Below are 13,479 nucleotides of genomic sequence, written 5' to 3' on the forward strand. Positions count from 1 at the left end.
TTGTTTCTCACAAGCATGACTCGCAACCCCCCCCCCCTTAGGACTGCTTTGAGAGTGTGGCTTATGACCAGTAAGGTTGGGCAATATGTAAAAATTTTCCAACCGACAATCGTCAGTCCAATAACCAACATATACGATACACTCACGCAGGCGCAGACTACATTGCAGCGCAATGTAATCATGGATGGACTGATTTGCGCATTTAGAATTTATAAGTTTTGTTTGGAGGGAATATTTTACCTTCTTGTTTTTTTCAGTATTAATATTGCTACTTTTTGAATTATTTATTTATTTGAGATGCGCTAAATTCCATTTTTATTTATTTATTTTTTTTAATGTTCGCTGGAAGACACACTTTGATTTCTAACTTATATTCTAACTTGTATAACTTTATATTTGTTGTTTGATCGAGTGTATAAGACAGATGAACACTGGAACGGCCTGTGAACACGGTTAGAGTGGGGAAAAAAGAAGCCAGTTACTCTTCGTCTCCCTCTCCACCATTGTGGTTTTTTATTTAAATGTTTTTGAGGTTTGTTTGGGTCTTTTTTTTGAACATGGGCTATTGTATGGGCAGAACTCTGTGCTATCAGAAACTGAATTTGAATAAGTTAAATTTGAATTTGAATTGCTCAGATTGATTCTGAATTGCTCAACTTGAGTTCTTGTCCTGTGAGCCACCGTAAGGATGTACTTAGAGTAGAACTGGACCATCACCTTTTCAAAGACAAAGCAGTCATTTAGATAAAATATTGGATATTGTTTACCTGTAACTGCACAAAGAGAACTTAGAAATGTAATTACTGACAAGAGTGAACAAGCACTTATAGTGTAATATACAGCTGTGGCCAAACATTTAGAGAATGAGAAGTGTTGAGGTTTTTTTCCCCACAAAGTTTGCTGTTTTAGTGATAGTTGTTTATCATATTCAGTGTTGGGACCAGAGATGGGCAGTAACGTGTTACTTGTAACGCGTTACTGTAATCTGATTACTTTTTTCAAGTAACGAGTAAAGTAAGGGATTACTATTGCAAAAACGGTAATTAGATTACCGTTACTTTCCCGTAGGAATACTGCGTTACTAAAACCGTGATTTTTTTTTTTTATTTATTTATTTATTTTTTGCGAGAATGTCTCATGACAATGACGTAAGCGAGTGCGACGTTCGTGACAACAGCTGTGTGCAGATCAACAATGGATCATATATCGAGTGCAGGAGAGAGTATGAGCGTGCAGCGTTTAAAGCGTGGAAGTACTGACCTTACTTTGAGTTTGATTCCATAAAAAGTGACAAAAACATTAGCGTCCGTTGTGCGTGGGAAGAAAACTTATTTTTGTGTGCAACGACGTAATGGGAAATTCACAGAGAAACTCGCGGATTCTTCCACTGACCGCTGCAGCACACCTGCACCAGGGCAAACCTCCGCCTACCCCACTCCTGCTTTACAGGTGAAAATAGAGCAACAGGACCGCTAGTCTTTGATTTTATTTATTTTCTGCTGTGTTTTACTTGTATCTATTTGAAAGACTGAGTGTAAACACAAAAAATATTTTATTTTATGTGCTGGAATCTGCAGAAAATAGGTTTAAATGTTAAACTAATTTCTTCAAGTCAGAGAATGTTGCATATAATTAAATTTTTGCTTGATGCATAAAGTTAAAAGATTAAAACTGATAAAACAAGTTTTAAAAAGAGACTTTTCCATTTGATTACATTTTGTATGATGGATTATGCAGAAAAAGTAGAATTGGGCTGAAAGATCTATCGCTTTATCACCTATTCAGGTTGTAAATCATGTTTTTAAAAAGTAACTAAGTAACTAAGTAATTAATTACTTTTGAAAATAAGTAATCAGTAAAGTAACGGGATTACTTTTTTGGGGAAGTAATCAGTAATTAGTTACTGATTACTTTTTTCAACTAACTTGACCAACACTGGTTGGGACTAACGCGTTATTAAGTAACGCGTTACAGTAACTACGTTATTATTGTGGTAACGAGCACGGTAACTAGTTATTATGCCAAAATCAGGAACGTATTAATCGTTACTGGGATTTAGATAGGGTCGTTACTTCTTGCGGTGGCTATCACAGAGCTTCCACAGATTCAGCAACATTAGCAAGTGGTGGAGGCCAGCAGGTGGATGAGGAAAGGGGAGGCAAGAGGAGAGACCCGAAGCGGCCACTGGTCCGAGTGTCAGGAGAACTGAACTTCAGGTAAGAAGTTATGACCTGCAGTCTATCTGGGTCAGATATAAACCAAGTTTAGGTGGAGTTTATTTTCGTTATGCTGACTTTTTCGTACTGCGTACTAGCTAGCATGACGGGGTTTCTATACACCTGGGTGGGTGCTATGATGTTACTGATGTTAAACTTTATTTTGTTCATAAGGTTAATTATTAGAGTTGCCAACCGTCCCATTAAAAAAACAGAATCGTCTCGTATTCAGAGAAAATATTACACGTTTCATATTGAGGTGAAAAGGAACACAGTTTGTCCCGGACTTCAGCTACAATGGAAAAAGACACAAAGCTGGAGTTATTCTGTCTTTACGCTGTCAGCTGCCTCTTTTTCTCTTCTTCTCTCCCCTCCCTCTCCCGTTTCTACTTCAATCATGAAACTGATCAATGATCAGGTGATCGGCTTTTCTCTCTTGTTTATCGCCCACTTCGCGCCAGAAAGAAGAAACCAGCGGAGGTCGCGTTAAACAACAGCAGCACGTTTAAGCTTGATCAGCTGTTGTTAGAATTTATTTAATATTACTTTCTAGTATCAGCTGATGTTTGCTGGAGCCACAGCTGTAAAAGCTGCTGGTCATGATATCGGTTTGGTTATCTGGTGAGAGGGAAACATGAAGATGAAACCAGGAGATGTCCTTACTGAATCATCAGAGTTGAACAAGTGATGGAGAAACAGGTTTACCTTTTAGGTGACATGAATGAGTTGAAGGGAAGTTATGAACTGTTTATGAGAGACAAATAAAACCAGGATCCTTTTCTATGTAGCTGACAGCTGATAACTGTGCAGGGGCGAGTCTAGCAAAGTGTTGCCAGGGGGCCAGGTAGGGCATTAACAGGGAAAGGGGGGCACAAAGAAATACTTTTCTTTCTTATTCTCATTTAAAATGTCTAGCTTTTTTTATAAAAAAAAAAAAAAAAAAAAAAAAATTATCTGAGTCTTACAACAAACGATTGATAGATTGATACATATATACCATCAAGACAGCGTACATCACTGTCACAACAGTGTTTGTTTTCATTCAAAGGCTTTATGATTTTTCCTATAATGGTGGGCCGGTCTCTAGTCAAAATGCCCGGGACGATTTTTTTGTCCCAGTCCAGCCCTGTATGCAGCTCATCTGCAGTCTGGTGTTACCTACATCTTCCTATTCAGAAGGCAGAATTTCCGAGTTCTGAGTAAAATCAAAAGCACCACAACTGCAGTTTTCCTGTTGGATGTACAAAGCGCACATGATGCTGTGACGTAGGCTAAAATCATGGCGGCGGTCAACGACGGTCCAGGCGTGGGATTTCTCTCGTGGAAATATGCACATTATCTGCAAACAGCTACAATAAGCATAACAGTTATCAGCTATCATTTGTTTACATGATGCTTTTTCTTATACAGGTAATATATTTATTACCAACCTGAACGTTTATCTGCCGGTCATCTGACATGACGAATGACTTCTGAATACTTAAATCTGTGCCCCGCTCCAACTCAAGATGCTGTAGGAAGGTCTGCAGGTACAAACGGTGCTCGATTACTCTGCGGCTTTCACAAAGGACCTGGATGTATGCCCCCAAAAACTGAATTGTAGAACTGAAATTGAATGGTGAGCAGTGAAACTGAAAGCATTCAAGAGCTAAATTTAAAGAAGGATGAATACAATTTCAAATTAAATTAATTAATTTTCATAATATAAAATTCTGTTTCAATTCAGTGACGATCATTTTCAAATCAATACATTGGATTTCAAATTAGGCTAATTCAAATTCAGCTTTAGAAGGTTTTATTCAAGTTGAGCAATTCAGATTAAATTTGAGCAATTCAAATTTGAATTGATCTTATTCAAATTTAGTTTCTGATGGCACAAAGTTCTGCCCATACTAGTGCCGTTCTTTCTTTCATACAGAAAGAAAGAACGGCACTACCACTCTGAGGAGGGTGCCCTCAAAACAGTGCTACTATTTTTTCCATTGACTGCTTCTCTTAGCTTCAACCAATATTATTAGCAAATCATGGGCAAAAAAATAAGGAAATAAATTGCTCTTGTAAAAACGATCGGCGAAAGGCTCAGCCTATCGTTGATAGTCGATATATTTGTTCACATACAACAAACAAAGCCAAAGTGTTATGTTTCTATGAAGGAAAAACAAACAAGAGTGTGCCAGTATTAATGTTCGATTAAAATTCAAGTTAGATGCTTTTTTTAATTGTTAATAATTCATCCAAACTCCCCCTTTGGGTTAAAATGGAGGCTGGCATTGTAAGGGACTCCTCTCTAGAGGCCCTGCTTTTCTCAAAAGTAGGGAGGGCTGAGAGTCTTAAGAAACTGGGGTTTGTTCTGAAACAATCTGTGCGGATTTTAAACCAAGTTAGAGGTTTTTTTGAACTGCCAAACTCCTCTGTGCAGGCACCAATGTGTGATAACCATGCCTTTTTGCCTCCTTGGGATGATAAATCCTACTATGTTTGGAAGGAGAAGGGCTTAATCAAATTCAAAGATCTTTATATAGATGGAAAATTTGCATCATTTAATCAGCTTAAGCAAAAATTTGATTTACTGCATTCACATTTTTACCGTTACCTACAAGTCAGGCATTTTATGCAATCCAATATGAAGAATTACCAAGATGTTCCACATGAACATAACCTTTTTAAGGTGTTCCTGAGCCCTCCTTACTCCAAACATTTGATTTCTACAATTGTACATTTGTTTGATGACCGCATTGAAGTGCAGACTACGAGGATAAGAGACGCTTGGAGGGAGGAATTGGGCATAGAAATATCAGAATCAATGTGGGACAAATGCCTATCAAAAATTCATTCCTGCTCTGTTAACAGCAGACATCAATTAATACAATTTAAAATTGTCCATCGGCTACATTATTCCAAGGTTCGGCTACACAAAATTTATCCTTCCACTTCCCCCATACGTGACAGATGTAAAACATCAGAGAGCACATTGGCTCACGCTTTCTGGCATTGCCCCTCATTGACCAATTTTTGGTCCAAAATATTTGATTGATACTCTAAAGCTTATGGGATTTCCATCTCACCCAATCCAGAAATTGCAGTTTTTGGCTGTGTACATTCCAGAACTATCCCTGCGACTGTGCGGGTGCCAATCGACCTCGGAATGATGATTGCGAAAAGACTTATTCTAAAGGAATGGAAGTCCGCTGCTCCTCCCTCCTTCAGTATCTGGCTCAATGACATGTTATCAGTCATTCAACTGGAAAAAGTTCGATACCTGCAAACACCTGCAGCAAATGTTTTCTCAAAATCCTGGACTCCGTTTTGTACTCACCTTGAGAAAGCTCACGTTGTATAAACATGTACCATGGCACTGCAATTTCCCTGTTTATTACATATTCATGACATTTAATTCATTATGGATACTGGTAGTTTCTAATTTTAATGTTTTCTTTCTTTTTTTCTTTTGTCTTTCCCTATTGATTATTATTATTGTGCTATTTCTTGTCCTATCATCTCAGCGCCTGAGCTGTATTTGTTTGTTGATGGGGTTTTCTATGCTGAAAAAATTAAAATAAAATATTGAAAAAAATAATAATAATAATTCATCCAAACTGTGGGTGGCTAACCCATTTTTTCAAATTTTGGGAAAACTGCTATAATATAACAACAGAAAAATCAGCAAACTCCTAAAATCCATGACGATCTGGCATTTTTAATTGAGGAATGACAGGTTTCTGTGATTAATTGTTTTGCTTTTCTTATACACATTTAAATCTGAGCACAAAGCTTCTGTTGTTGTTTTGACGACTCCTTCTTCTTCTTGTCTCATAGGCTGAAGTTTGTCTTCGGGTCTTGTGCGTTACAGGCTTTGGATTTGGTTGACCAGCACTCAGTCACCTGTTTGACAGCTCCCAGTGGACGCAAGGCCTTTCAGGTCTGTCTCATTTTTTTTTTAAGCCAGAGTCTCACTTCTCTGTGCCTGCCAAGGTCATAAAAGGTGTTTCTCACTGCATGTGAGAAATTCCTTCCTAAAAGTACAAATTTACAAAAGCATTTTACGCATGAAGAACATTTTTATAAGACAGGAAATTACTTAATGTGAAAGAAAAAGGACTATTTTCCTGAAATTTGTCCTGAGTCATGCTGCAAGCTTATGAGTTGGCCTCAGGGGGACAAGGCATCACTTGTAGTGGGAGAAACAAAGCAGTCCACCAAGGTTGTGGTCATTGTGTCCTGAATTTCCTGTAAACTCCTTTAGCCTCTTGTAAAAAATAGTTTTATGAAAGGAGCGTTAGAGCACAATGCAGCTAAATAAAGACATGGATTTTGTTCGTGTTGTGAAATTTTCAGCACAACTTAACTTTTCCACATCATTCACACCGCAGCTACCTCATGTCTGACCATTTTACATCAGTATTTCTAAATATTTCTGGCAACTTGAATCACTTGAGAGTTTTCGATTTTTTTTTTTTTTTTTTAATCCAAAAGCATCAAATTTGCTTTTGCATCTTATAAGTTCATTTTGACAGCTGTGAGTTTCCTCCTGTAATCCAGCCAGGTGGCACTTATATAAAGTTTTAATTGAACAGTGTCTGTTCAAATCATGTCTCAGAGGCATGGCTCAGACATTTAGCTTACACTGCTCTCTGACTTCACTTGTCAGTAGTTAGCATTTAAAATCAAACCAACCCCTTAAAAATACCTGAACACATCAGAACATAGTGAGAAGTGCATGAAGACACATATTAGGTTCCAGCTAAAATGAATCAAAGCAGGTCCCTGATTTCTAATGAGAAATAAAAAAGGAGGTGAAGTTACTGCTGTGAGGATCAAAGGTTAAGTGATGAAATAATGTTCAAGGTTGGACTTGAGGCCCTGTGATTTTGATCAGACTGGAGCATCTTCAGGAAGTATATGCTACCACTGGGAGTTGGAGCTTTAGCTCATTTTCTGGCTTTTCTGCAATTAGTCATCCACATGTCAAGCATTTATGCCAATTTCCTGTAAGGCGGGAAGAGGAGGGAGCAGCCGTCTCTCACCACATTACAAAAATAATGTTATTTGGGAAAGAAATGCATTTACTGGAAGTGCAGTGATGCGTGTGTTCAATGGAAAGAAGATGATAAATGAACAGATTCGGCCATTTTTGGCATTTCCTACTAATAATTTGTTTCTGTTGGACGGAGTTTCTCATGTTGTGGTGGTTATTTTGTCACCTTATGAATAACCCATGAGAACTTGGCATTTCAGTGCAATTTTTCTTTACAGTCTTATCTCATTCTTAAAGTCGAATGACCTTTTGATAAGAAATGTACCACCGTTTTGTTTTTTTGGAAAGAGAATTTGTGAGTGGTGAAGTCTTAGAAGTACTGAAACTTAAAATAAATGTTTTTGAGTCAACTGTCATTAATATAGTGGGGAAATAGAAAGTTATTACAGCTTCTCACCGTTCAAGGTGACAATATGAAATGTTGTCTGTAAGTTATTTAATTATCTATCAAATATCCGGTTCAGGTCATGTTTTAAGGTTTCAGTTTAAGGTGGTGGTGGTGACAGGGCCTGCTGAGATGATGTGTGACTGGCTGTAAGGAGGGTTTATTTAATCCTCTCTGAAGTGCCATTAGTTATTAGCTAAACCATTCTTCTTAATGGAATGTAAAACATAAGTCTTTGTAGCATTAACATGAAGGCTTTTTGGTTCTTAAAGTAATTCATCGTTACACATGAGAATCTCAAGGTCTGTGTTTTGTAAGTCAGAATAAATGCACCCAGTCAGGGTTGACTGATAATGCACATATACAGCATGTTGGCATACAGACACAGGGATAGCGTATCTTAATGACTTCCCACTATAAATTTCCCCAAAGCCATGTTTGTGGCGTGGAACGGAGAGCTGCCCTAGTTCCTGCTCCTCTGGCTAACGTTAATGGCAAATACTCTCATGGGAGCCACTGCTTGTAGAAGAGATGAAGCCAGAACTCTGCTGAGTCCAACTGCAGTGAGTAACAGAGAGACGCTGATGTATAGCGTTTTTTCTTTTTTGAAGAAACTTCGATGCCTGCCAAGCAGTGCAAGCGCAGTTTGGTGTCTTTTGATGATACTTGCCACTAGCTTTGTGGTGAGAACTGCAGCAGAGCCTCATGAAAACAAAAAAAGCTGGTGTGAGCTGATTTTAAACTTGGCTCTTTAGAAACTGTAGTGGTCCTTGTCCATGTGGTCACAGTTTTACAGCTTCTGTCCTCATCTTGGTGTGGAAAGTACATCTTTAGTGAGGTGTTGTGAGTCTATGTAATTGTCTCTTTTGTGCCTTTTTTTTTTTTTTTTTAAATAATGAAGTGTCACATTGAATAAATGAGGTGTTTTTGCTTTTGTAGGTCAGAGGCAAAGGTAATTCATTGAAGCTTTGGAGAATAATGGAGCCTGCTCTGCCATCTTGGCAAGCATTAGTTATTGTGAAGTGTCAAGCTAATCCACCGACTTAATGTCCTCGTGTGTCATGTGTATGAGGACGGCACCTAAATCACTGTGTGTAGCTGGGAGCGAATGCTGACATCATGAGCAGCTTCAGTCAGCCAAGGCCATTAGGCATCCCACCCAGGTTTTTTAAAAATGCATTATTTATTACTTATCTAAATAACTAATGAGAAATCATGTAGTTGGTAGAAGCTAAAGAATAGTTTACACCATTATATTCCTCTAAATTTGAAGGGTAAAGTTGGCATGTGCCGGCATGCGGTCTACGAAGTGCAATGCTCTGCAAAAGTGTTGAGCCCCCCCCCCTCATTTCTTTGTTTTGCTAGCAAAATGGGAAATACAGAAATTGAAACATGTGCAAACATACATAGAAATACAGTATACAAGGCAAAACAGTCTTAATCTGCTTGAAGGTAAATATGTGTTTTGATCACCTCTATTCTTCAACAGAGCCTTAAAGGCAAGCTTTCCTATGATTTCTGTAACTAGTCTTCAGCATTACAAGTGGCTCTAGCTTCCACACAAGTAAGATATGCATCAACTATGTTGTTTACAAACTGATCAGTAAATCTGTGGGGAGGTGTGTGCTTGGGTGAGTGAGCAGAACATTAGAAATCTGTAAGTCCGGGAGCTTGTGAGAGAGATGAAAAACAGGTCAGCTCTTTATATACGCTTGGCCACAATGGTACGTGGACTGGTTCTTATATAGAGTACTCAAAGGGCTCCATCAGACCCACTGCCACTGATTTTCAGTCCAGCTCTTGTGTACTTTGTCATATCTCAGCCCTTTCTCTCAGTTTTCCTTCCTTAGCAATGGCTTCTTGATAGCCACTCTTCCACTAAGACCATTTCTGATGAGGCCTTGTCTAAGAGGGTAGATGGGTCAAACAAAAGGTTCAGATGCATCTCTCAGGTTCTGTGTCCGGTCTTTGCTGTTTTGTTTTGTTTTTCCTATTTCTTAAGGACATGACTTTCAGGTACTGTTCATCTGTTGTAGCAATCTCTTCTTCTCTCCTCCACTGGTTCAGTAGTCTCAAAGAGACACACTCACACCATGCACAGCACCAAAAGCATAACCTCCTTGGTTGAGGTAATCATATGAACACTAGGAAAGACGGTTTGTTTGTTTGCTGGTCTACATCATAGTTACATTTGTTTTGTTTTTTTAAGGTTTTAGAACAAAATATTTCTCAATCTTAAATTTATATAGATAGATGGATATAAAAAGGGGGGAAAGATCTATATGGAACAAGATCACGTCTGTAATATCCACAACTCGGCCAGCTATGCCTGAACTCGTTGAGAATCATTTGGGGAAACAACTTGTTTTCCTTCATTCCATTGCATGCTTTTTATCTCCACTTCTCATCTACACAACTGCCTCTGCAGTACTGTAGTCAGATTTAATTTCAGAATCCCCCTCATAAACAACAAATGATACCTCTGCAAGTGACATTTATTTCATTTGAGGTCAGTAAACACAAACTTTGTCACATATTTAAGTATGTTTTGCATTAATATCTTTCAGGTAACGGGAGGCTCGGGACGTTTGTACACTTGCTTCTTGTCCTGCCACTACTGCCCATGTCCAGCCTTTGCCTACAGTGTGCTACGTAGAAATGACGGCCTGGTGGTAAGTCTCATACATATGTCCATATGACCATATGTCGTGTTGCACTAAAGGTTTTTAGTTGGGTAGGTGTGGGGAGTGGAGAGGGAATATCATTTAAATATAAGTGCTACACAAATGTATCTGTGTACTTGCCAATGATAGTTTTAAAGCTAAAAAAAAAAGGCTGATTAAAGTGCATTTTCTTTTTGTAGCTGCATTTAGTGTTTGTTTTATTTTTCCGATAAAGATTACACTGCCTGTGATAAGGATGCTTTCACAAACCAACGATCAGCTGAGCTCTTTACATCACAGTATTCCTATAAATGATGAGGAAGAAAAATAGTTATGTTTATTTGTAGTCCAGTGTTGTGGGTGCGTGCTGTTTATGTTAGTAGTTTTTAATTGTATGTCAGTTTAGATAATTTATTTGCTTCCTTATTTTCTTCTCTGTTATTTCCTCTTCACCTTCTCATATCCATTTCAGAAACACCACCAAGTCAAGTTAAGAGCACTTGGATGACATGTTTTATTAAGAGTGTTGATACTTGCTGCTATTATATCAATAACAAGAGGAAGCTATACGACATGTTGCTATTGAGGTTTTTTTGCTTTGCACCTAATTGGTGTCTTCACTACAAAGGGTTCTAATGCTTTGTATTTGATTGCCTAGGTTGTGTTTTGTTTTCTGAAAAGCACTCATAGGAGTTTGTTGTATTTTCCCGACCTGGTTGCTCCTTGCAGTCTTCAAATGGTAGTCCTCCAGCTGTCAGGGGCTTGAGTAGTAGTAGTATTTATAGCCCCAGAGGTGAAACCCCCAGAGCAGTGGCTAACCACACCAAACCTTTACATATTTTGGAACGTGACGGGGACATTTCCATTGTATAAAGTAGTATATTTACACACACACACAGAGTTGTGTCTTGTCATTCAAGCATGATCTAAGTGGAAAATCTTTGCCAACTCAAGCAAGACAAAGCCCATGTTGAAATGTGTGTGACAGATGTGGTCAGGACTTGTTTTTATCTGGTCACTGATGGGCGTCTACCTCCCTTCGCTCCAGCTAACTGTTTTGGCTCCAAATATCTGCAAGTAAACGATCTTCACTCGTCCTCTGACCATTAGGCCGTTCCCTGGAGGACGCTGCTAAAATCGGTGTGAGAAACAGAGAGCTGCAACAGACCATAGAGACTCCTCATGAGCACGTCAGCGCCATTGATATCTTTCCTCCTGAAAAATGTAAATGCTCATCAAACTCTTTGTCCAGTTAGATGACGGCGGAGACGAGTTTGTGTCGGTCCAAATGTGAAGCAAAATGGTGAACGAGTTCATTTTAAAGAACTCTCACAATCCCAAAGTCAAAAATGAGACGCATGCAGGGTGTAGTCCTGCCTCACTAGAGCTATTTCATTCATTCCCGTGCACTGCAGATTCCAGCATGACCACAAGAAGACAGATGAGGTAGTACTGCTCTGACAAGTATAGGTCGGTGGACATATAAAGGAGCTCACCTGCCATAGCCACGTGCTAGTAAACAGTTCACAGGAGAGGCTACCAAATAAACTTCTCTGCTTTTGCAGATTTAGAATTTGAGGTCATTTTTAACCTCCTTTTTTAAGGAATTGGATGAAAAAAAAAATCCACAGACAGACTAATGTGCAGGTGAAGCTGATGTGCAGTGCACGCAGTAGTAGAGCAGGGCGATATGACCAAAAGTATTTATCACGATATACATTTGAAAATTTGCGATAACGATATAACTGACGATATAATTGACACTAGACAAAATACTTTACAACTCCACAACTTTATTAGTGCAAAAAAAACAAAACAACCATCAATGTATTTTCACTTAAACAAGCAGCTGTTTTTTATGTGCATTAAAGTTATATAAAAATGTAACAGTGGAAATGCAAATTCCTTGCTGACAGTTTAACCAAAAGGCATTTCCAGTGGAAATTGGCCGACATATCCTCAGCATAACCATGTATAATATCCACAAAACTTAAAAAGAGGTTATACACACACAATACGGTAATATTATGTTGAAGCACAGTACGTATCACTCCGCGAGGCTCCTGCCTATGGTAGTTGTAATGCTCCGACAGTCCATCAAGCGGTGCGGCTTCGTAGCTTAGCAAAGTCGTACTAAAACATTTGACAGATTTTCGAGCGCCGTGTATCACATAAAATCGTTTCGAGGTCAGTAAACACAACCAGAATTCATACATAAGGCACATGGGACTATAAGGGGCACTGTCGATTTTCAGAAAAATCAAAGGATTGATTTTAAGTGTGCCGTATTTTCTAAAAAACACAGTAATAACGACGGCCCGCTAGCATGCGCTACCAAAAATAGTGCTTTGTTGTGTGTCTGACGGACGAAAGCCAAACCAGCAACCTGAATTTGCAGCATTTTTACAAACCAATTCTGATTCATCCATTTCATTCAACGTTCCGCCTTCGCCCTTCTCATTCTCCGTCGCCGCCATGCTTTTTCCGCCATGTGCATATGAAAACAAAGGCACTGCGCATGCGCGTTTTACCCATATTCTATCGCGATATTTCATTTTCTTATCGTTGTCCAACATTATACCGGTATTACCGTGAAAGGTATGATATGGCCCAGCCCTACGCAGTAGGCTGAAGAGGAAAACAAATCAATGAGTAACTTATACTGATAATAAGAGGGGCTAATGAACACGTTCACAGATCCTGAGAGCTGCAGAGCTTCTTGTTATTCAGCAAACATTACGCTACTGGAATTACTGCTTATTTTGTACACAAACGTCCACACACAAACAAAATCCTCTTTATCATAACTGCTCTCCATGTGTCTCCATTTATGAACATTTTTAATTAGATATAGATATTCTAAGTTACTGACTAATACGCTCAGTGTATTATACAATAATTCATTGGAATATTTAATGTATACTTTATTGATCCCCGTGGGGAAATTCCTCTCTGCATTTAACCCATTCACTTAGTGAAGCAGTGGGCAGCCACTGGGCGCCCGGGGAGCAGTGTGTAGGGATGGTAACCCCCGACCTTCCAATCATGGGGTCACCACTCTACTGAGCTATCCCTGCCCAACAGGTTAGAGCCAAACTGCTCCTTTCTAGTCTGGTGTTTACATGAGATGTTTGAATTTAAATTACTGGCATGTCATTACAACTTCATATCAGTCTCATT

General features: G+C 38.8%; 1 protein-coding gene across 3 annotated transcripts in view; it reads left to right on the forward strand.

The window, feature by feature from the left end:
* Positions 1–13,479, forward strand: part of zswim7 (zinc finger, SWIM-type containing 7) — a 42,493-nt gene that overhangs the window by 13,131 nt on the left and 15,883 nt on the right. For all 3 annotated transcript variants that reach the window (XR_014801494.1, XM_084941739.1, XM_084941738.1), the window contains exons 3-4: positions 6,033–6,135; positions 10,204–10,308. Coding sequence is in view for 2 of the 3 variants with exons in the window: in XM_084941739.1 (XP_084797865.1) it covers positions 6,033–6,135; positions 10,204–10,308 (208 nt within the window). In the remaining variant the exon portion in view is untranslated. The remainder of the gene's footprint in view (positions 1–6,032; positions 6,136–10,203; positions 10,309–13,479) is intronic.

Source organism: Perissodus microlepis, chromosome 10 (genome assembly GCF_051167445.1).
Source record: "Perissodus microlepis isolate ML-2025 ecotype Zambia chromosome 10, ASM5116744v1, whole genome shotgun sequence".
Lineage (NCBI taxonomy): Eukaryota > Metazoa > Chordata > Actinopteri > Cichliformes > Cichlidae > Perissodus > Perissodus microlepis.